This window comes from Hemiscyllium ocellatum, chromosome 7 (assembly GCF_020745735.1).
Source record: "Hemiscyllium ocellatum isolate sHemOce1 chromosome 7, sHemOce1.pat.X.cur, whole genome shotgun sequence".
Lineage (NCBI taxonomy): Eukaryota > Metazoa > Chordata > Chondrichthyes > Orectolobiformes > Hemiscylliidae > Hemiscyllium > Hemiscyllium ocellatum.
The window spans coordinates 6,369,557-6,392,225 of NC_083407.1; the positions used below are offsets into that span (position 1 = coordinate 6,369,557).

Below are 22,669 nucleotides of genomic sequence, written 5' to 3' on the forward strand. Positions count from 1 at the left end.
GGAGGGGAAATGAGGAAACTGGAGAAATCCAGCAGGCTAAGATAAAAGGTAGGGAGGAGGGACTTGGGGTTTATGCCCCAAACGTCAAATTTCCTGTTCCTTGGATGCTGCCTGACCTGGTGCGCTTTTCCAGCAACACATTTTCATTTCATGGTTGAGTTTGGGTCACTTGGTCATTCCTGGAGACTCTACGACAATAACAATCCTGGCCTATCCTACAACCTAGGAGTTGTGAGGCAGTTATAAAATATTAGTTATAGTACCCCTGCCCCCATTCTATCCTGGTTGTTTCGGTGCTGGTGAGGGTGAAGTGGGTTGGTATGGGGTGATGGTGGGAACTGAGTGACTCATTTTATCACCATCTCCCAACCCTTAGTTCAGGTTGAGCAGTTGTAACCCCTCGAGTTCAGACCTCTTGCCCATCTCCCGATTCCCATCATTCCACCATTGGCAGCCACGACTTCAGCTTCCTGGTCTTCAGCCTCTGGAATTCTTTCCTCAAAGCCTCCTCTCGCTACTCCTTAAAGTGAGGGCCAGTGTAGCTCAGTGAGCAGAGGAGTGGGGGGTGAATCTGTCCTTCTGCTGAATGGGAGACATGGCTGCTTTTTCCCTGAATTTGGACAGCTGGGTCCCAGAGAGTCGGTAGATGCTGTGAATATGGGATTACTGCTTCTCGTTTTATGTATTAGTGGAAGTTTAATCTCATCCCATCCCCCCCACACCCCACCCCCACCTCCCACCTAGTTGAACGGTTTCCCATATTTTTATGAACAAGCTGTTGAAGAGAAGGGCACAGTGTGTCTCCAACACCGTTTTACTCAAAAAAAATCCGTTTCTAATCCCTGGAGTGGACCACCCAGCCCAATCCTTGCAACAGCCCCCTTCCCCAAAACCAATAGAATAAGCTTACATTTCCATAGCATTGGTCTTTTAAATCCTCAAGCTGATGCACAGACTTTACTTTATTTGACATTTAAATTTGGGAAACACAGCACATTTATTTGAATCCAAGACAGTCAGTGAGATCGAAAACCAAGGCACCTTCCTTTTGGACATAGTTTATTAACTACTCAGTCTTGCAGCTCATTTCACACCCAATGTTAATAATTTTTAAAAAAAATTTAACCTATTTTTCTAATCTTCCCCCCTGTTCAGAGTGGGCATTACATAGCCCTCTGGAGCAGGTCAGACTTGAACCCAGGCCTCTGGCTCAGAGATCGACACCAAACCACTGCACCACAAGAGAGCGCCCAGAAATGAGTACAGAGGAACCTCGATTATCCAGCATTCAATTATCTGAATTCTGGATTATTCGGCAAGATTGCAAGGCTCCGATGCCTGCTTAACCTAAGTTACCTGGCATTCGATCACCCACCCATGTCCTTCAGATAATCGAGGTCCCTCTGTAATACCTGTGTATAATTAACAGGGACCATCTGTCTCTTTTTAAGCAAATAAAGACATTATTGAGCTCCATGTTGTGATTGACCAGACGTTAATGTCACAGCTGATTTGTGTACCGCAACCTTCCTCAAGTATCAAAGACCAGCTGGTCTGTTCATTTACTGACGTGGGTTGAAGATAAATGTTGGTTAGATCACAAGGGAGAAATGCCCTGCTCTTTGAAATAATGACCAGACCAAATAATGTACATTGAATGTACATTTATGGGCAGCACGTTGGCACAGTGGTTAGCACTGCTGCCTCACAGCGCCAGAGACCCGGGTTCAATTCCCACCTCAGGCGACTGACTGTGTGGAGTCTGCACGTTCTCCCTGTGTCTGCGTGGGTTTCCTCCGGGTGCTCCGGTTTCCTCCCACAGTCCAAAGATGTGCGGGTCAGGTGAATTGGCCATGCTAAATTGCCCGTAGTGTTAGGTAAGGGGTAAATGTAGGGGTATGGGTGGGTTGTGCTTCGGCGGGTCGGTGTGGACTTGTTGGACCGAAGGGCCTGTTTCCACACTGTAAGTAATCTAATCTAATCTATGAATAAGACCTACCTGAGCTTGTCATCTGAAAGTTGACATTGTTGGAAGCGCAACACTCCCTCGGCATGGCCCTGGAAGGAGCAGCCTGATCATTGGGCTTGTGGGTCTCTGAGGCAGGATTGGAGATTGCAGAGCTTGGCAGTGCAGAGGGATCTGGGTGTCCTGGTGCATGAAACACAAAAAATTAGTCTGCAGATACACCAAGTGCTTAGGAAGGTGAGTGGAATATTTGTTGCAAGGCAAATAGAAAATAAAAATAAGGGTGTTTTATTCCAGCTATACAGGGCTATGAGCAGGTCAATTCTGGAGCACTTTGTGCAGTTTAGGTCTTATTTGGAAAGAGATACAACTGTATTAGAAGCAGAGGAGAGAAGATTCACTCAACACATTCAGGGCTTATTTTATGAAGAGAGGTTTGAAGAATGTGAGGTGATTTATTGAAACATGAGGCAGCTTGACAGAGTGTGGTCTGGGAGGCTGCTTCCTCTTTGTGTGGGAGGCTAGAGCTAGGGAGCACCGTTTAAACAGGAGGTCTTTGTTTTCAGACAGAAATGAGGAGAAATTTTTTCCTCTCTGGAATGTGGAATTTCCTTCCCCAGTGATAAGTGGAGGCTGCATCAGTGAATGTATTCACAGCTCTGTTGGGTATCTGACACAGAAAGGAGTGGAGTGTGTGGGTTATGAAGGGGGGGTGGTTGCAGATTTTGGAGTTGAGACCAGTCACAGCAGCTATGAGCTTATCGAATAGGCTAGCGTATAAGTCCAAAGATTCAATGACCTTATCGCAAGGTCTGAGTCAGGCAGGAGTGTGACCAATGACTAGTTGGACCAAAGGGCTGTGGTGTGTGGGGACAGGTGGGTGGTGGTGTGAAGGGCAGTCTGGTGTGAGGGGAGAGTAAGGGTTGAACACAGACTCCTGATTCAATGCTGCCTTCCCTCCCAACAGCCGGTGAGCAATGCAGACTTCATCATTCCCGTGGAGATTGATGGCAACGTGCATCAGGTGAGAGTCAAAACCTTTTACAGAATGGGAGAATCAGCAGGAAGGGCGATTGCTCCTGGCAGAGGTGGGCAACTGGACTGGTGACAGTAATGTGTCAGTCATGGCTATTAGCATCGCCAGCCCAAGCCTGGGCAGGGTGATGGGCATTGGTTTCAAATACCACTGCAGGAGCAACCAGCTGGTGTTGATTCAGTGACTGTGAAACTCTCAAATTGTCATTAAAGAAACCTTGTTAACTGATGTTCCACTGCACAGAACCCCACTGTACACGCTCCCAATGGATCAAACCCACCCCACTGTACACGCTCCCAATGGATCAAACCCACCCCACTGTACACAATCCCAATGGATCAAACCCACCCCACTGTACACAATCCCAATGGATCAACCCACCCCACTGTACACACTCCCAATGGATCAAACCCACCCCACTGTACACAATCCCAATGGATCAAACCCGCCCCACTGTACACAATCCCAATGGATCAAACCCGCCCCACTGTACACAATCCCAATGGATCAAACCCACCCCACTGTACACAATCCCAATGGATCAAACCCACCCCACTGTACACAATCCCAATGGATCAAACCCGCCCCACTGTACACAATCCCAATGGATCAAACCCGCCCCACTGTACACAATCCCAATGGATCAAACCCGCCCCACTGTACACAATCCCAGTGGATCAAACCCACCCCACTGTACACGCTCCCAATGGATCAAACCCACCCCACTGTACACAATCCCTATGGATCAAACCCACCCCAAACTTCCACAATCCCAATGGATCAAACCCATCCCAATGGATCAAACCCACCCCACTGTACACAATCCCAATGGATCAAACCCACCCCACTGTACACAATCCCTATGGATCAAACCCACCCCAAACTTCCACAATCCCAATGGATCAAACCCATCCCAATGGATCAAACCCACCCCAAACATACACAATCCCAATGGATCAAACCCACCCCACTGTACATGATCTCAATGGATCAAACCCACCCCATTGTACATGATCCCAATGGATCAAACCCACCCCATTGTACATGATCCCAATGGATTAAACCCATCCCATTATACGTGATCCCAATATGTTATATCACCTGCCCCCCACCCCCCTAACCTGTTTGACCATCAGTATCAGGCAAACGCATGTCACTGTCCAGGGTGTTGCCATGTCACTATCTCTCTGCATTAACAATGTGACGGTGAGGTTTCTTGATAACTTCACACCTCTAAGCTCCGTGATCATCAATAATTTGCTTGATCCTGAAATCAATTTGAGCATTTCAAACACTGCAGCTGTTCAGTCCAAGTTGCGTGTGGAATAACAGCAAGCTGACTGAGATCACCAGTTTACCAAGCCTGTATCCTCAGCTCACTCCTCAATGCTGATGAGATCTGGAGAACACGTTCTAGCCTGGGGCAAAGCTGAAAAGCTTCTCCATTTCCTATCTCCGAAATTTCCTCAACATCCCTTGGCAGGACCAGGTCACCAACTCCAAGGTGTGTTTTTCCATCAGTATACCCTCATCGCTAAACCAACAATATCTGAGCTGTGATGTTTGTTGGAAGGACAATGGCCATCTATCTGTAGACCATCTGGACAGTGAATCATATCCCTACAACAGGTGAGGTATGAGAGTGCACGTTGACCCTGAAGGACACAGTCATTGATAGCTGCTACATTTGGAGGCTGACTGGTGAGCAGAAACAGAGGCCTGTGAAAAGGAGCCAAGTCTGGAGAATGATGCCATTCCTTAGCTACTGTCTTCCTCTGCAGTAGAGACAGCTGTGTTAGAGAGGGGTTCCTGAGCCACACTGGGCTGTGTTTAACACTGAGCTGACAAGCGTGGCTCAAACCCATCACCCTGTGAGACAAAAACGTGCCTCTTCGATTCCCTGGGAATGGCCGCACTCTTCAATAATTTCATCAGATTTGCCATCCATGATTCCCTTCTGTGAAAAGGAACCGCATTCTCAAAGTGGAATTGCATTTTATTTCCATTTGTCAACTTCCAAAGTCGCAGGTAGATAGGATAGTGAAGGCGGTGTTTGGTATGCTTTCCTTTATTGGTCTGAGTATTGAGTACAGGAGTTGGGAGGTCATGTTGTGGCTGTACAGGACATTGGTTTGGCCACTGTTGGAATATTGCATGCAATTCTGGTCTCCTTCCTATCAGAAAGATGTTGTGAAACTTGAAAGGGTTCAGAAAAGATTTACAAGGATGTTGCCAGGTTTGGAGGATTTGAGCTACAGGGAGAGGCTGAACAGGCTGGGGCTGTTTTCTCTGGAGTGTCAGAGGCTGAGGGGCGACCTTATAGAGGTTTACAAAATTATGAGGGACATGGATAGGATAAATCGGCAAAGTCTTTTCCCTGGGGTTGGGGAGTCCAGAATTAGAGGGCATAGGTTTAGGGTGAGAGGGTAAAGATATAAAAGAGACCTAAGGGGCAACTTTTTCACACAGAGGGTGGCACGTGTGTGGAATGAGCTGCCAGAGGAAGTGGTGGAGGCTGGTACAATTGCAACATTTAAGAGGCATTTGGATGGGTATATGAATAGGAAGGGTTTGGAGGGATATGGGCTGGGTGTTGGCAGGTGGGACTAGATTGGGTTGGGATATCTGGTCGGCATGGACGGGTTGGACCTAAGGGTCTGTTTCCATGCTGTACATCTCCATGACTCAATGACTCTACTGGAACAGTTTGGGGATGGAGGGAATCCAGTGATGAGTTGCACCCTGCCCCTAACTAAGGAACGTCGTGAACGTGAGGTCAGCTCTTGCTGTAGAGGACAAAAGAGAGCAAAGGAGGCTGTAAGGGTCACTGGGGTGGGGTGGGAGGGTGGGCATGATGTCAATGCAAAGAGACATTGCACAATGCCAGCAGTGTGGGTTCAGTTCCTGCGCTGGCTGAGATCACCATGACACTTCTCAACCTCTGTCCTCACCTGAAGTGTGATGACCTTGGGTTCAACCATCACCACCGGTCATCTCCCTCGAAGGACTGGCACCTTTACCTTTTCCCATCATCGTGGCACTGTCTCTCTCATAACTTGGAATGTCAGCCTGTCTGCTCCCAGGGATTTGTCTGCACTCAATCCCAATATTTCTTTCTCCTGTTTCTGATATTAATCAGAGTTCCTCAACCAGATTTGTCCATTGGTTGCTCTCTCTCTGACATCTTTCTGTGCATTCAGACAGACACGTATCACGTTTATTTTTGTGATGCCTGTGGCGTGAAATCGATTGTGTTGTGACGACAGGTGGGCGGGGGAGGGAAGGACAGTGCTGTGAAGCAATGGAAGATTCTAGATCTGGCGAGGGCCACCATTGAGTAAATGCTTCTGATGATCTCACTCACTGGGAAAGCCGGACCAGCTGAATGCTGCTCAGTGATGGGGTGGGGGGAGGGCGTTGTAGGTATGGTTTCCGTGACCCAGCTTTGGTGTGTAGGGACCTGAACACTGATCAGGGGTGGACGGCAGAATCTAATCTTTCACTGAACAAAAGGCTGGAGATCTGCTGAAGCTGTGGCTCGATTCAAGTAATCCAGGATAGGCTGTCAGTCAGGCTCTGGCCTGTCCTTGACTACTTGGCTCAGGACCCAGCTACTACGTCGCACTGTGATCTGCCCATCGCTCTCTTGCTGTCCCCGAGGGCTGTGTGAGAGTATCTGTTGTTAATGTCTCATTGCTGCGACTATCTGAGGGGGCTTAACGCAGACCTACTCCCAGAATGGTGTTCTTGCTCCATTCACCTCTGATGCATCAAAGTTGAGATCTATCGAGTTCTTTCATCTGGAATATTCCTCTCCAACCTGTGCTTGGTGCTCTCCTCCCCCTTTTTTGTCCTCACCCACTCTCATTTCTCCTCTGCTCATTCTCCTCTTCTTTCTGTTCTACCTTTTCTTCTCTTCTGTTCATCCACCACCTTCTCTCGTCCCTCCCGTTGCTCTTTTCTCTCCATCCCCCTTTTACTCATCCTCCCCTTCCCCCAGCCGAGAAAAAGATCCCTCCTTCCATCTTTTCCCAGTGTCTTGTTGTCAAATCATGGATAGTGCAGTCTGAGAGAGGCCATTCAGCCCCTTGTGGCCATGCTGGCTCACAGGAGGCATTTTTCTCTCTTTGCTTTCTTTGCCTCACCAGCGCCATCTTGTGTTTCAGGTGTACGTTTTGAAGAGGCCTTACGTGGACGAGTTTTTGAGGAGAATGGGCGAGCTCTTTGAGTGTGTGCTATTCACAGCTAGCCTTTCCAAGGTGAGTCCTCCCGTCCCCACCCCCGTCACTCCGTGTGCCTGTGTACCTCCCTCCCCGTCCATGTCCTCCTGGTTGCAAGATTCCCATTTTTCCCCGAATTGGGTGGTATCCTGGGATGAGGCAGGATGGAGGAGTGATCTGTTCCTTTTGTGTAAGCCCTTTGAGCACGATCTTTTGTGAAGAGAGTTCCTCTCAGCTCTAGGTTCTTCATGAGTGTTAGGAAAACAAAACTTAAGGCCACGTGAGATGTCAGATTAGGTGACCACAGGTGTGCAGAAAGAGCTTGGTTTTATGAAGAATACTAAAGGTGGATGTACAGAGGGATCTTGGGATTCAAGTCCATAGCTCCCTACAAGTGGCCATGCAACCAGATAGGATGATAAAGACGTTGCATGGTACACTTACCTTTATTTATTGGGGAATTGAGTACAAGAGTCAGGATATCATGTTGCACCTTCAAAAGACTTTGGTTAGGCCACACTTAGAGTATTGTGTTCAATTCCAGTCGCCCCATTACAGGAAGGATGTGGAGGCTTTGGAGAGGGTGCAGAAGAGGTTTACCAGGATGCTGCCTGGATTAGAGGGTATGAGCGATAAGGAGAGGCTAGAAAAAGTTGGGTCATTTTCTCTGGAGCGGCGGAGGCTAAGGGTAGACTTGATAGAAATTTCTGAAATTATGAGATGCACAGATAGGGTTGATGGTCAGAATCCTTTTCCCAAAGTTGAAATGTGTAAAACTAGGGAGCATGTATTTAAGGAGAGAGGGGGAAAGTTCAAAGGAGATGTGAGGGGCAGGTTTTATTACACAGAGAGTGGTAGGAGTGTGGAACGCACTTCCAGGGAGTGGTGGTGGGGAAGGGGGGGGGTGGCAGGGGCAGATACAGTAAGAGTGTTTCAGGGGCTTTTAGATCAGCACGGAATGTGCAAGGAATGATGGGATATGGGTCAAGGGCAGACAGAAGGGATAAGTTGAATTAAATTGAATTGAATTTATTGTCATGTGTACTGAGGCGCAGTGAAAAGCTTTGTCTTGTAAGTTTAATTTGGTGTCATGTTTGGTACAACATGATGGGCCGAAAGGTCTGTTCCTGTTCCTATGTTCTACGAGGACAGGGAAAGAGAAAGAGATCTTTAGGGAGGAAGTTCCCAGTTTGGAGGCACAGCTGCCAAGAGTGATGGAAAACTGGAGTTGGGCAAGAGAGCGGAATCAGAGGAGTGTGGTAACCCTGGAGGGATCTGATTCTGTAGGGGGCTGTCATTAATCTGTTCAGCGACGTTATGATGCGCGCACTCTGGGCTTGAACCTGGGCCTCCTGGGCCAGAGGTACAGATGCTACCGCTGCACCATGAGGTCCTTCCTAAAGAAGGATGGACTTGGCTTAGAGGGAGTGCAGCAATGGTTTGATTGGCTCATTCTCGGAGTGAGAGTTGAGACTGAACAAGTCCCCGAGGTAGACAGACTGCAAAATACAAAATTCTTAATCAACCTGGAGGATAGGATGAATAGACAAAGTCTTTTCCCCAGGGCGTGGAATCCAGAACTAGAGGGGTGTAGGTTTAAGGTGAGAGGGGAAAGATACAAAAGAGACCTAAGGGTCAACCTTTCCACACAGAGGGTGGTGTGTGTATGGAATGAGCTGCCAGAGGAAGTGGTGGAGGCTGGTACAATTACAAAATTTAAAAGGCATTTGGATGGGTATATGAATAGGAAGGGTTTAGAGGGATATGGGCTGGGTGCTGGCAAATGGGACTAGATTAGTTTAGAATACCTGGTCAGCATGGACAAGTTGGACCGAAGGGTCTGTTTCCATGCTGTACATCTCAATGACTCTAAATGAACCTCTTGGAATGTAACTTGGCGTTGTGTGACTTCTGTCATTGATTGGTGGAACAGGCGGAAGGGTCTGAATGGCCTTTCCTGTTCCTATGTTACTGAGCACAGGAACTGGGGAGTGAATTGGACCCACGTTAAGATCCAGGCAGGAGAGTTTGGAATGGGGAGTTATTCCCCAGGTAACTGGTCTGAATGGGGAGTTATTCCCCAGGTAACTGGTCTGAATGGGGAGTTATTCCCCAGGTAACTGGTCTGAATGGGGAGTTATTCCCCAGGTAACTGGTCTGAATGGGGAGTTATTCCCCAGGTAACTGGTCTGAATGGGGAGTTATTCCCCAGGTAACTGGTCTGAATGGGGAGTTATTCCCCAGGTAACTGGTCTGGCTTTGATCAGCATTGGCCTTAAGGTGACCCTAACTCCTGTTGCTTGTTGCAGTACGCAGATCCTGTCGCAGACCTCCTGGACAAGTGGGGAGCGTTCAGAGCCCGACTCTTCCGTGAATCCTGCGTCTTCCACCAAGGCAATTACGTCAAAGACCTCAGCCGGCTGGGGCGGGACTTAAACAATCTCGTCATCGTTGACAACTCACCGGCTTCCTACGTCTTCCACCCCAACAATGCTGTAGGTAGCATATAGTTACAGATTGTGTCTTTGCCTTGGTACAGGGCAGTGCTGAGGGACCTCTCCACAAAGGGAGGCTTGCATTTCTGTAGCACCCTTTGTGATCCTTTGATATGGCCCAGGCTCGACCCCCCCCCCCCTCAAAATATTTTCAGAAGGTAGCCTAGACCCTAACATTTTCATCTTTTAAAGGTCGGTGTGATATTCCAGGTGTGATGCAGCTGGTCAAAACAGTCTGCTTTAAGCAAATCAGAGTTTATTTGAACACTACAATGAAGCACCAACAAAAGAAAGTGTAACTTAGAATAACTTAAATACTGGAAAACTTAGCCCCCCCAATACAGTAACTGCTACTAACTAACTGTTCCAACATAGTAACATGCCATAAACACACCCCTTGGCAAAAAGGTAAATTCAAACACTGATTCTCACAGGCAGCAGGGAACAATATCCAGAGAGAGATTTCAGAGGAACGTCAGAGTGGTTCTTTACTGAAGCCTACAGCTCCCCTGGACACTCATGTCTTGTGACTGCTACAGCTACAACAAACTAGTAAAGACCTGACCTGGGAGAAGTGGCCGCTCCCCTTCCATTGCCATTAAAACTCCGTCTTCAAAAAAAAACTAAGGTCAAATTAACCTTTTCAAAGTGACAGCATTGTCACTCTGCTCGGTGGTGCTACTGTTAGATTACAAATCCAGGAACAGATGGTGTAATTTGAATTCAGTGAAAATCTGGAATTAAACATCTAGTGATGGCCATAAAACAATTGTCAGAAAAAGCCCACCTGGGTCACTAATGTCCTTTAGGGAAGGAAACTGCCATCCTTACCTGGTCTGGCCTCCATGTGACTATAGACACACTGCAATGAGGTTGACTCTTAACCACCATCTGGGTAATAGGTGCTGGCCCAGCCAGTGATCCCCACATTCCATGAATGAATTTAAACTAAAATTTTCTCAAAGAAACATGAATCTGTGGGAGGCACGATGGCTCAGTGGTTAGCACTGCTGCCTCACAGCATCAGGGTCCCAGGTTTGACTCCACCCTCGGGCGACTCACTGTGTGGAGTTTGCACATTCTCCCTGTGTCTGCATGGGTTTCCTCCGGGTGCTCTGGTTTCCTCCCAGAGTCCAAAGATGTGCAGATCAGGTGAATTGGCCACGCTAAATTGCCTGTAGTATTAGATGCATTAGTCAGAGGGAAATGGGTTTGGTTGGGTCACTCTGCGGAGGGTCGGTATGGACTTGTTGGGCCGAAGAACCTGTTTCCACAGTGTAGGGAATCTAATGTAATCTAATCTGATCTGTGGACTTCACTCCCCCAGAGTGCGGTGGATGCTGGGACATTGAGTAAATTCAGGGAGGAGATAGTGGTTCTTTTTTTAGCTAGAAATGGGTTATGGGGAGCGGGCAGGAAAGTAGAGTTAAGGCTGAGGTGAGATGAGCCATGACCATGTTAAATGGAGAGGCTGAATGGCCTCTTCCTGCTCACAGTTCTAATATTGCAGAGCCGACAAAATCCTCTCTGACTGATTCCTAGAATCCCTACACTGTGGAAACAGGCCCTTCGGCCCAACAAGTCCACACTGACCTTCCAAAGAGTAACTCTCACAGACCCATTCCCCCCAACCCTATATTTATTCCTGACTAATACACCTAACGTTTGCCAACCTCCAGTCTTCCGGCGCCTCACCTGCGACTATCAATGATACAAATATCTCAGCAAGAGGCCCAGCAATCACCTCTCTAGCTTCCCACAGATTTCTAGGATACACCTGAGGCTGGAATCCTTACAAGACGGGTCCCTGGCACTGTGAGGCATCAGTGCTAACCACTGAGCCACCGTGCTGCCCTGTGGAATGAGGTGTGAGCCGTTACATAGAACTCCAGCAGGAGCTGTGTTTACAGCACAACCCCCACCCATGCAGTCCACACTGAATTTCCAAAGAGTAACTTTCACAGACCCATTTCCCCTACCCTATATTTACTCCTGACTAATACACCTAACCTAAACACTGTCCCTGAACACTATGGGACAATTTAACATGGGCAGTTCACCCTAACCTGCACATCTTTGGACTGTGGGAGGAAACTGGAGCACCCAGAGGAAACCCACGCAGACACTGGGAGAACGTGCAAACTCCACACAGACAGTCATAGAGAGTCATCGAGATGTAAAGCATGGAAACAGACCCTTCGGTCCAACCCGTCCATGCCGACCAGATATCCCAACCCAATCTAGTCCCACCTGCCAGCACCCGTCCTATATCCCTCCAAACCCTTCCTATTCATATACCCATCCAAATGCCTCGTAAATGTTGCAATTGTACCAGCCTCCACCATCCTCTGGCAGCTCATTCCATACACGTACCACCCTCTGCGTGAAAAAGTTGCCCCTTAGGTCTCTTTTATATCTTTCCCCTCTCACCCTAAACCTATGCCCTCTAGTTCTGGACTCCCCTACCCCAGGGAAAAGACTTTGCCTATTTATCCTAACCGTGACCCTCATAATTTTGTAAACCTCTATAAGGTCACCCCTCATCCTCTGACGCTCCAGAGAAAACAGCCCCAGCATATTCAGCCTCTCCCTCAAATCCTCCAACCCTGGCAACGTCCTTGTAAATCTTTTCTGAACTCTTTCAAGTTTCACAACATCTTTCCGATAGGAAGGAGACCAGAATTGCATGCAATATTCCAACAATGGCCAAACCAATGTCCTGTACAGCCACAACAAGACCTCCCAACTCCTGTACTCAATACTCAGACCAATAAAGGAAAGCATACCAAACACCTTCTTCACTATCCTATCTACCTGTGACTCCACTTTCAAGGAGCTATGAACCTGCACTCCAAGGTCTCTTTGTTCAGCAACACTCCCTAGGACCTTACCTTTAAGTGTATAAGTCCTGATAAGATTTGCTTTCCCAAAATGAAGCACCTCGCATTTATCTGAATTAAACTCCATCTGCCACTTCTCAGCCCACTGGCCCATCTGGTCAAGATCCTGTTGTAATCTGAGGTAACCATCTTCGCTGTCCACTACACCTCCAATTTTGGTGTCATCTGCAAACTTACTAACTGTACCTCTTATGCTCACATCCAAATCATTTATGTAAATGACAAAACGTAGAGAACCCAGCACCGATCCTTGTGGCACTCCATTGGTCACAGGCCTCCAGTCTGAAAAACAACCCTCCACCAACACCCTCTGTCTTCTAGCTTTGAGCCAGTTCTGTATCCAAATGGCTTGTTCTCCCTGTATTCCATGAGATCTAACCTTGCTAGTCAGTCTCCCATGGGGAACCTTGTCGAATGCCTTACTGAAGTCAATATAGATCACATCTACCACTCTGTCCTCATCAATCCTTTTTGTTACTTCCTCAAAAATTCAATGAAGTTTGTGAGACATGATTTCCCACGCACAAAGCCATGTTGACTATCCCTAATCAGTCCTTGCCTTTCCAAATACATGCACATCCTGTCCCTCAGGATTCTCTCCAATAACTTCCCCACCACCGAGGTCAGGCTCACCGGTCTATAGTTCCCTGGCTTGTCCTTACCACCTTTAAACAGTGGCACCACGTTTGCCAACCTCCAGTCTTCCAGCACCTCACCTGCGACTATCAATGATACAAATGTCTCAGCAAGAGGCCCAGCAATCACTTCTCTAGCTTCCCACAGATTTCTAGGATACACCTGAGGCTGGAATCCTTACAGGACGGGTCCCTGGCACTGTGAGGCAGCAGTGCTAACCACTGAGCTGCCCCGTGGAATGAGGTGTGAACTGTTACATAGAACTCTAGCAGGAGCTGTGTTTACAGCACAACCCCCACCCATGCAGTTCACACTGACCTTCCAAAGAGTAACTTCCACAGACCCATTTCCCCTACCCTATAATTACTCCTGACTAATATACCTAACCTAAACACTGTCCCTGAACACTATGGGATGATTTAGCATAGCCTGTTCACCCTAACCTGCACATCTTTGGACTGAGTAGAACCCAGACCATCCTGAGGAAAGCCACACAGACACGGGGAGAATGTGCAAAGTCCACGCAGACAGTCGCCTGAGGCTGGAATCGAACCTGGGTCCCTTGCACTGTGAGGCAGCAGTGCTAACCTCTGAGCCACCATGCCGCCCCACTTAGGAGGTCAAGTCTAAAAGAATAGTTACTCCTTTCAGGAGTGAACTTAGAAAATGCTTTGTCACAAAGTATGGTTAAAGGTTGGAATTCTCGTCTGCAAATGACAATTGAATATTAACCTTTAACCTAAATTGAATGGTACCTTGCTAAGGAAAACATTGAGGGAAATGGAGTTAGTTGCAGATCAACTATGCTCCAATTGAATGGTTCCTGGGGCTAACTGGTTTGGTCCAGATCCTATCCTGGTAATGATGTAGGCATCTTGCTGTGTCCCAGTGGTATTCAGGTAGCCCAGAGATCCAGAAATCCAACTGTGGGAATGGACAAGTGTTACTGCAGCAGGAATTAAATTGTTCTTGAGGTTTTGTTAAGTGTCGTGTGGGATAACCACCCCCTACCCCTCCCCAGAATAAGGACCTTCCATGCAGATGGTTTAACATATCAACTGAAAGATGCCATATCAGAAACGAGAGAGGAAACTGGGAGGGAAGTGAGTACTGTATAGCCAGCACTGGGGCAGGCACAGTGGTGTTAGCACTGCTGCCTCACGGCGTCAGGGATCCGAGTTTGATTCCAGCCTCTGGCAACTGTCTGTGAGGAGTTTGCACGTTCTCCCCGTGTCTGAGTGCTCCAGCTTCCTTTCACAATCTAAAGATGTGCAGGTTAGGTGAATTGGCCATGCTAAATTGCTCATAGTGTCCAAGGATGTAAAGATTAGGTGCATTAGTCAGGGATAAATGTAGAGTAATATTTTAGGGAATAGGTCTGGGTGGGATACTCTTCAGAGGATTGGTGTGGACTTGTTGGGTGAAATGGCCTGTTTTCACACTGTAAGGGATTCTATGAACTCTATGAGCACAGCTGCTAAGGGGCTGAATGGCCTCTGACAGACAGCAGGTTCTGTGATTCAATAACACAGCAGTGGGAAAAGAGGGGAGGAGGGGGTTGAGGGATGTAGGAAGACAGTGAGGGGAGGGGCTGAGAGTCCAGGCAGGGTGAGCAATATCTGTGGATGTGGGTAAAAGACCTTTGACTTGGTGGAATTTTTAAAGTGTCCTGGAAAGGAAATGAAGGTGATATTAGGAATGTGGTGGAGACCGGTTCCTTTGAAGCACTGGGATGGTTATTTTAGAATGTTGAGCCATCCAGGGATATGAGGAAAATGTAGGAGATTGGTACGAGGGAACGGGGCCAGTACAGGTACATTGGGCTGAAGCATCTCCTCCTGGAGGGATCTGAGTGAGTGGGAGTTTCTAACAGTGTGTTTGCTCCTTCCAGGTTCCCATTGCCTCCTGGTTTGACGACATGTCTGACACCGAATTGCTGGATCTCATCCCTTTCTTCGAGAGACTGTCGAAGGAAGAGGACATTTTCACGTTGCTGCAGGAACACCAATCGAGGTAGCACTGAGCGAGGCCCTGAATGGACAAACCTCGATCTTCCTGCTCCCTCACCAACACGCTCCCCTACCCTCGCTGATGGGGAGGTGGGGAGCAACTCCGCTCTGGGCGAAGCCATGACTCCTCTCACCCTGCGTGCCTTTCCTTCATCAAGAGGGAGAATAGCAAATACGTGAGCACTGCTCACCCAAACAGCGCGGGGGGAAGAGACGCACATACAGGCACACATGCACACCACACACACATACACACACACTATACGCACACAGGCACACAACACACACGTGCACAGGCACACACGCACACATGCACACCACACGCATACAGGCACACCATACACACAGGTGCATGCACACACTCTCACACACAGGCACGCGTGTGCACACAGGCAGGCCCACACACACACACACACAGGCAGCCACACACATACACAGGCGAATGGGCGTGCGCGCACACAGGCAGTCTCACACACACACACACACACACACACACACACACACACACACAGGCAGCCACACACATACACAGGCGAATGGGCGCGCGCGCACACAGGCAGTCACACACACACACACACACACACACAGGCAGCCACACACATACACGGGCGAATGGGCGTGCGCGCACACAGGCAGTCTCTCTCTCACACACTCACACACACACACACACACCCCCCAACTGTTTGCAACCCCCTCCCCTCTGCACAGCATTTAAAAATACACACACAGAAATCAGGGCTGGCTCCTGTCGCACTTGGCCATGTTCTCTTCTACACTGTATTTCCATCGATTGGAACCAGGGGAGTGGGTGCTATGTCTATATGGGTTTCAGTTTGGGGAGTGTGATATCAGGCAATCACCTCCATTGGTGTGACCATTGTTCTCTCCTGTTCTCTCACTCCTTCCTCGAACCCCCTTACTGGGGAGAGAAGGTCAACCGCAATGCCTTCTGCAGCTGATCAGCCAACCATGCCGGTGAGCTGGGGGCTGTGTGGGACGATTGGTTACAGAGTGAAAGTTGTTAAATCATTAGAAAGATTTCCCTTGACATAAAAGAATCTGGAGAGAAGGGCAGGCCGGTTGAGCTAAAGGTAGATGTGTGAAGTGGTGTTTGGTACAGAAATGGGAGAGGGTGGGAGGAGAAGACAGGTTGGAGATTGTGGGGGGAATGGGGGTGGGGAGCAGTGGCGAGAGTAAAGGGACGGAGTGAGTTGGGTGTTTTGGTGTGTCACGTCTGAGGGGCCGAGTCCTGGGATTAGCACTGTGACTAATATTCAGGCTGCTTTCCGCCGGGATTAAACTCCGTGATTCCGTTTTTTAAACATTTGAACAATTAAATGCCCTGGCAGCTGTTTTTTTTTAGTATCCCAGTATGACAGCCTGTTAGAAACAGAAACTCAGGAACTCCCTTCCAATTGGAGCACATTGTTTGGACAGCGGGGGATTTAAATAAAAACTCGCTGGTGAAGTTGAGAAGTTTGTTCTCTCCTCTCTCAACCATCTTGACCCACATTGGAGTAAACGAGAGCCCCTTCGGTGCTGCTGTTCGGCTGTGGTAGGAATCACAGTCAGGCTTTTCAGCTAGCAGGCCGTCACGTTTTTAACTGGGTCGGGGTGTGGGTTGGTTAGGCAGCTAAACATTCCACCACCCCCTTACCCACCCCCCTCACCCTGGGGCAGTGAGGGTCACTATAAACCTTCCCACAATACCCCAGCTCTGTCACGCAGACACAACATGCCTCTCCATCCCAGACAGGGGTCTACACTGGCCTGCTTTACAGCATCAGTGTGATAAATAAACAGCTCAGCCTCTGAACTGGCCGTACACACCAGCAGGAGCAGCAAGTTACCGACTCTCACTGGGTTAAAGGATCCTTTTCCTTCACCTCTCTGTACATTGTACTCTATGCACCATACTGAGGGATGTACAGGATAGAGACAGGCCATTCGGCCTGCATGATGCATCATGTTTCTGCTCCTACTCTCCTGAGCTTCTACACTACCTCCAGCACCCACACCCCTCACCCCCTCACCCCCTCACCCCCTCACCCCCAGCAACCACACCCTTCACCCTATCATGCTATCTCTCTGTGCCTCTCCCTCTGTTTATTCAGACTCCCCTTGAAGTGATCGCCAACTTCCACTACCTACTCTCCCCAAGACAGAGCTCCCCCACCCCCCCCCCCCCCCCCCCCCCCCCCCCCCCCCCGAGGGAAGATGGTTTTCCTGAAATCCCAATGGGATTATTTGGGCTTTATCCTGGGGGCCCATGTAGTGGTGCTCTTGGTGTGGCTCAGCCTGGGTGCTGATCGCCCACTGAAGCCAGCGCACAGTGCTCAGGGGGAGTGGGATACACCACACGGTTACTCTGCTGTTTCTGACACCCCCACTGTGCAGTTTGACACTGCACACAATTATCACCTGTTTAAACAATTTTATTTAATCAGTGCAATTTCAGTTAAACTGATAAATTACTGATTTACTTCATTTGTTTATAGTTCAATTTAACTTAATTGTTTATAAATTAAAATGATTAAGTGGGTGATAGTGAATTTACTGTAACCCCCCTTGGGAATAAGCAGGGCCCAATCTGTCAGGGCGGTGGAGGCTGGGTGAGGGTCATGTTGAGGGGTGACCTGACCGGGAACACGCTCTCTCGCGCGCTCTCTCGCGCGCTCTCTCGCTCTCTCTCTCTCCCACTCTCTCTCCCATCCACCTCCTCTCTTTTTCCTTCCCTGTCTTCTCTCTTTCTCCTTGCCCCTTCTCTCTCTTCTTTCTCCCCCTTCGCGCTCTCATTTCTCCATCCCCCCCCCACCTTCTCTTCCCCTTCCATCTGCCTCCTCCCACCCAGTGTTTTCCCTGCCGCCTTACCCCATCCTCCTCCCTCTGTCACACACACAAAACCCCCAGTCCCTCAGGGAGTTAAGTCTCCACACTTTCAGAAGCAGCTTCCCATTCTCCTCAGTGAAAGCCCCCCGAGATGTGGTCATGGACCAGTTCATGGCTGTGTGTGCGTGTGTGTGTGTGTGTGCGCGCGCCAGTCATTCCCCTCCCCTCCCACAGGCTGCCCAGGAAGACTTGGTGGGTGGAGGTCAACCTGATCTCGATGGGGAGATGCCCCACCTGGTTGAATATCTGTGTGCTCCCACCTGCAGTTCTGTGAGCTCGCAGAGGGGGGTGGGGGGTTTGGTGGTGGTGGTGGTGGGGGGGGAGGGGGGATTGGTGCTGGTGGTGGTGGTGGGGGTGATGGGTGTTGGTATAAGCTGGCCTGACCACCTGGATGTTAGGTGGGAGGGTTGCTCATCCTCCCCCAGGGTCACCTCAGGAAGGGCGGGGGATGGGGGATGGAAGCTGCCTTGTGTCCTAAGCACACAGCGGTCTTGGGGGAGGGAGATCTATCAGAGCTCCCTCCCCACCCCCCCCCCACCCCCCCCCCCCCCCCCCCACCCCTGCCCGCCCCCCCCCCCCCCTCGGCAGCTGTTCCTTGGGCACCCTGTGTCCGGTGTGTGGGGAGGTGGGGGACAGCTGAAATACTAGGCAGCTAACACACTGTGGTGTGTAACAAACATAAAGAAGATCTCAGTCATGGTCACGTGGGCTGAGTTTAGAATTTTTGCAGAAACTGTGATTTATTTTGAGGCAGGTCAGTGACATGGAGGGATGGCTGTGATGGGGGGGTGGGGAGGGGGGGAATGCTGTTCATACAACGGCTGCCTGTACAGAATCTGGGGGTGGGGTGGGGGAATGCAGAGATTCCCGACGGCGGGAGAATTGGATGGGGTCAGTGGCACCCATTACTCCTCAGGGCAGCCCTTCAACAGGGTGAATCCAGCGCTCTCAGTCTCAGGCTTGTGATGTGATGCCCATCACAGTGGAATAGCCTGCTGATACTCCACCGCTGGGTGGCCTCATGAGGAGGGTGACTGCCAGGAGATGACACTTACCTGAGGGGTGGAGCGGAAGTTAAGTGATTGGTTCAAGGAGCTCTGTCAACCTGACAGTTAGGAGCGAGTGTCTTAACGTCATGAGGAAAGGGGCCTCCGTCACACACCCATCACCTGCCTAAACATCACCACTCTACACTCAGAGTTCCCCAGGGTCACCCCAACACCCAGTTTGTCTTTTGAACTTCCTTCCAGTTGACACTGAGCTGAGAGTTTAGGATTTGCCACCACCGCCCCCTTGAGCAGGGTGTGTGTGATGCAGGCTGCAGTGTGCATGGGGTAGAGAGAGAGAGAGAGGGAGGGGGGGACCCAACTGAGATCCCTTTGGGTTAAGCCCAACTGTAATTCCAGCTGCCTCCACCTGAGAGCAGTGTAGATCTAATCTTGCCTTGAAATAGATCGTGCCTTATATGTAAATGTAATTAAAGATTTTAATAATTTGGAAAATGGGACTTGGTATATAATATTTTTGTGCCTATTTTTGTATGTGATGCTCTGTGACTGGGAGGTGGTTTGTACAGAGTGGGGTTTGAGCCTACACAGCTGCCCATTTGGGGAGATGTGTCATCACGGAGTGAAACTATCATGCCCACTCTCTTGTTGATTCTTCTGAAAGTAAAACAAAAAAGATGTCTTTACAACATTTTTGAGTCTGATTTGTGTCAGTGTGTGCATGTTTTGGAATTATGGATTAGTAGGGAGGATGGTGCCTGACACGGGCTGAGAAGATTAGATTAGATTAGATTAGATTACTTAGTGTGGAAACAGGCCCTTCGGCCCAACACGTCTACACTGACCCTCCGAAGAGCAACCCACCCAGACCCATTCCCCTACATTTACCCCTTCACCTAACACTATGGGCAATTTAGCGTGGCCAATTCACCTAACCAGCACATTTTTGGACTATGGGAGGAAACCGGAGCACCCGGAGGAACCCCACACAGACACGGGGAGAATGTACGTGTGAGATCTTTTCAACTTAGATCCCAACGCTGGAAAGGGGAAAATTAAACCTTTTGTTTTAAGGTATTTTGTGATCTAAAATGAAAACCTGACTGGTTTGTTCCATGAATGGGGTGGCATGGTAGCTCAGTGTTTAGCACTGCTGCCTCACAGCCCCAGGGCCTGGGGTTCGATTCCCACATCGGGCAACTGTCTGTGTGGAGTTTGCACATTCTCCCTGTGCTGAATTGCCCATCATGTCCAGGGATGTGTAGGCTAGGTGCATTAGTCTGGGGTAAATGTAGAGTATTAGGGAAATGGGTCTGGGTGGGTTGGTGTGGACTTGTTGGGCTGAAGGGCCTGTTTTCACACTGTAGGGATTCTATGATCCTATGAAGGAAGCTTGTCCACCCACCAGTCAGCCTGCAGGTGACTCCTGTCCTGTCGTTAAGTAATTGGCAAAAGAAAGGCAATAAGCTCCGCCTTCTCAGTTTTGCCCATTGCTGAGAATTGATTCTGAAAGATTCTGGCTTTTGCAAAGCCACTCACGTCAAAGGACAAATGTACATTTTTCTAGCTCCTTTTCCAACCTCAGGACCCAAAATGCTTTGCAGCCAGTGAAGTCATTTTGAAGTGGACGAGATCGGGCAACCAATGTGTGCACAGCAAACTCCCACAAGCAGCAGTGTGTCCATCATGGAATGGTTACATCTCAAAAGGAGATCATTCAGCCCCTTGTGTCTGTGGACCTGGTGAGGTTAAGGATTGCTGAAACGTGGACTGCAGCAGTTCAAAATGGCAGATCACCGCCACCTGGTGGCGTGGAGGTGCCAGTGTTGGACTGGGGTGGACCAGGTCAGAAGTCACACGTCACCAGGTTATAGTGCATCAGGTTTGAAATGAGATGCTTTTGGAGCGCTGCCCCTTCATCAGGAGAAGTCAGGTGGAAAAGAGGCATTGCTGCAAAAGCTTGTGATTTCAAATAAACCAGTTGGACTATAACCTGGTGCCATGTGACTGCTGACCTCTCGATGACAACTAGGAATGGATAATAAATGCTTTCCCAGCACTGACACATCCACGTCCCATGAGGTAATTTAAAAAATGAAGTGGACAGAGGGACCTGTTCTCCTTGGAGAAGATCCATTCGGGATTTGATTGAGACAGGCAGATGTACAGGGTGGAGAATTTTCCTCTTCAAACAATCGTTCTGAAAGCCACAATTAACCCAATCTTCACTCTTCTCTCAAGGCAATGCGTTCCAGATCCTGACTGTTCATTTCAATAAAAACAAAATAAAAAGCTCACGGATGCTTGTAATCCAAAATAAAACCAGAAGGTGCTGGAAAAACTCAGCAGGTCTGGCAGCATCGGTAGAGAGAGAGAAATAAGAGTTAATGTTTCGACTCTGGTATGACCCATCTTTGGAACTCACTGCTTGAAAAAGAAAAGACTTATCCTGCTATCTCCTTGTTGCTTCTTTCAGTCTGTGACCTCCTTATTAGTGGGAATAGTTTCTCCTTCTCTGACCAAACGCCAACCTTCTCCTCTCTGAGGAGAACAATTTAAAATTCTTTGATGTATCCACCTCACTAAAGTTCCTCCAGTACAACTCTGTTTCAGAACGCATTAACTCTGTTTCCTGGGCACTGCCAGACTTACTGAGTTTCTCCAGCACTTTGTTTTTTTTATTTCTAAATCTCTCACAGCTTTCCTAACCACTTTCTTGACCTGTTCTGCTGCCCTTGATGGTTGGTGCACATACAAACAAATCCTGGTTTGGATTCTCAAAAAGTAACAGTCAAGTCACCACAGTCCAAGACAACCACTCTTCCATTACAGAGAGTTGCTGAGTAATATTTTAACCCTGAGAGCTGCCTTCTCCTATTAGACAGCCAGGCGCCATGGTTGTGTTGCTGTAGTCTTACCAGACCAGAGGGGCTGCTCTCTCATTACAGAGAAGCAACTGGTGGTGATTTAACCTGAAGGCTATCAGACCTCCTCTGGTGAGGGAAGAGGTTGAGAAGGAGAGTCCTTCAAGGTACCCTCAAACCGGTGATGGGAATTGAACCCACGCTGTTGCTGGTTTAATGTGAGGGTTGTCACACGTCAGGAGAGGGTGGAGGATGAGAAGGAAAATCCTTTGTGATAACCTCCGTCAGAGGGTCATATCTCACAGAAACAGACCCTTTGGTTCAACTACACCGTCCATAATCCCAATCTAGACCAGTCCCACCTGCCTGCATTTGACCCATATCCCTCCAAACAGTTGGAGTAATTAAACCCACGTTTGAACAGATCTCTCAAATGTTTGTCCTGATCTCTGCACCTTTTCTGCAGCTGTAGCACTGTGGTCTGCACTCTGTTCTGATGGCAGCCTCATTCCTGATGAAGGTCTTATGCCCGAAACGTCGAATTTCCTGTTCCTTGGATGCTGCCTGACCTGCTGTGCTTTTCCAGCAACACATTTTCAGCTCTGATCTCCAGCATCTGCAGACCTCACTTTCTCCGCTCTGTTCTG

At 48.9% G+C, this 22,669-nt stretch overlaps 1 protein-coding gene across 3 annotated transcripts in view; it reads left to right on the forward strand.

The window, feature by feature from the left end:
• LOC132817703 (carboxy-terminal domain RNA polymerase II polypeptide A small phosphatase 1-like) overlaps positions 1-19,847 on the forward strand; it is a 43,219-nt gene extending 23,372 nt beyond the window's left edge. For 2 of the 3 annotated variants that reach the window (XM_060828226.1, XM_060828223.1), the window contains 4 exons: positions 2,934-2,990; positions 7,169-7,261; positions 9,532-9,717; positions 15,145-19,847. In XM_060828226.1, coding sequence (XP_060684209.1) covers positions 2,934-2,990; positions 7,169-7,261; positions 9,532-9,717; positions 15,145-15,270 — 462 coding nt within the window. In that variant the 3' untranslated portion in view covers positions 15,271-19,847. Of the gene's footprint in view, positions 1-2,933; positions 2,991-7,168; positions 7,262-9,531; positions 9,722-15,144 lie in introns of all 3 variants that reach the window. The other variant, XM_060828224.1, reaches the window with a different exon arrangement.
• The last annotated feature ends 2,822 nt before the right edge of the window (positions 19,848-22,669 follow it).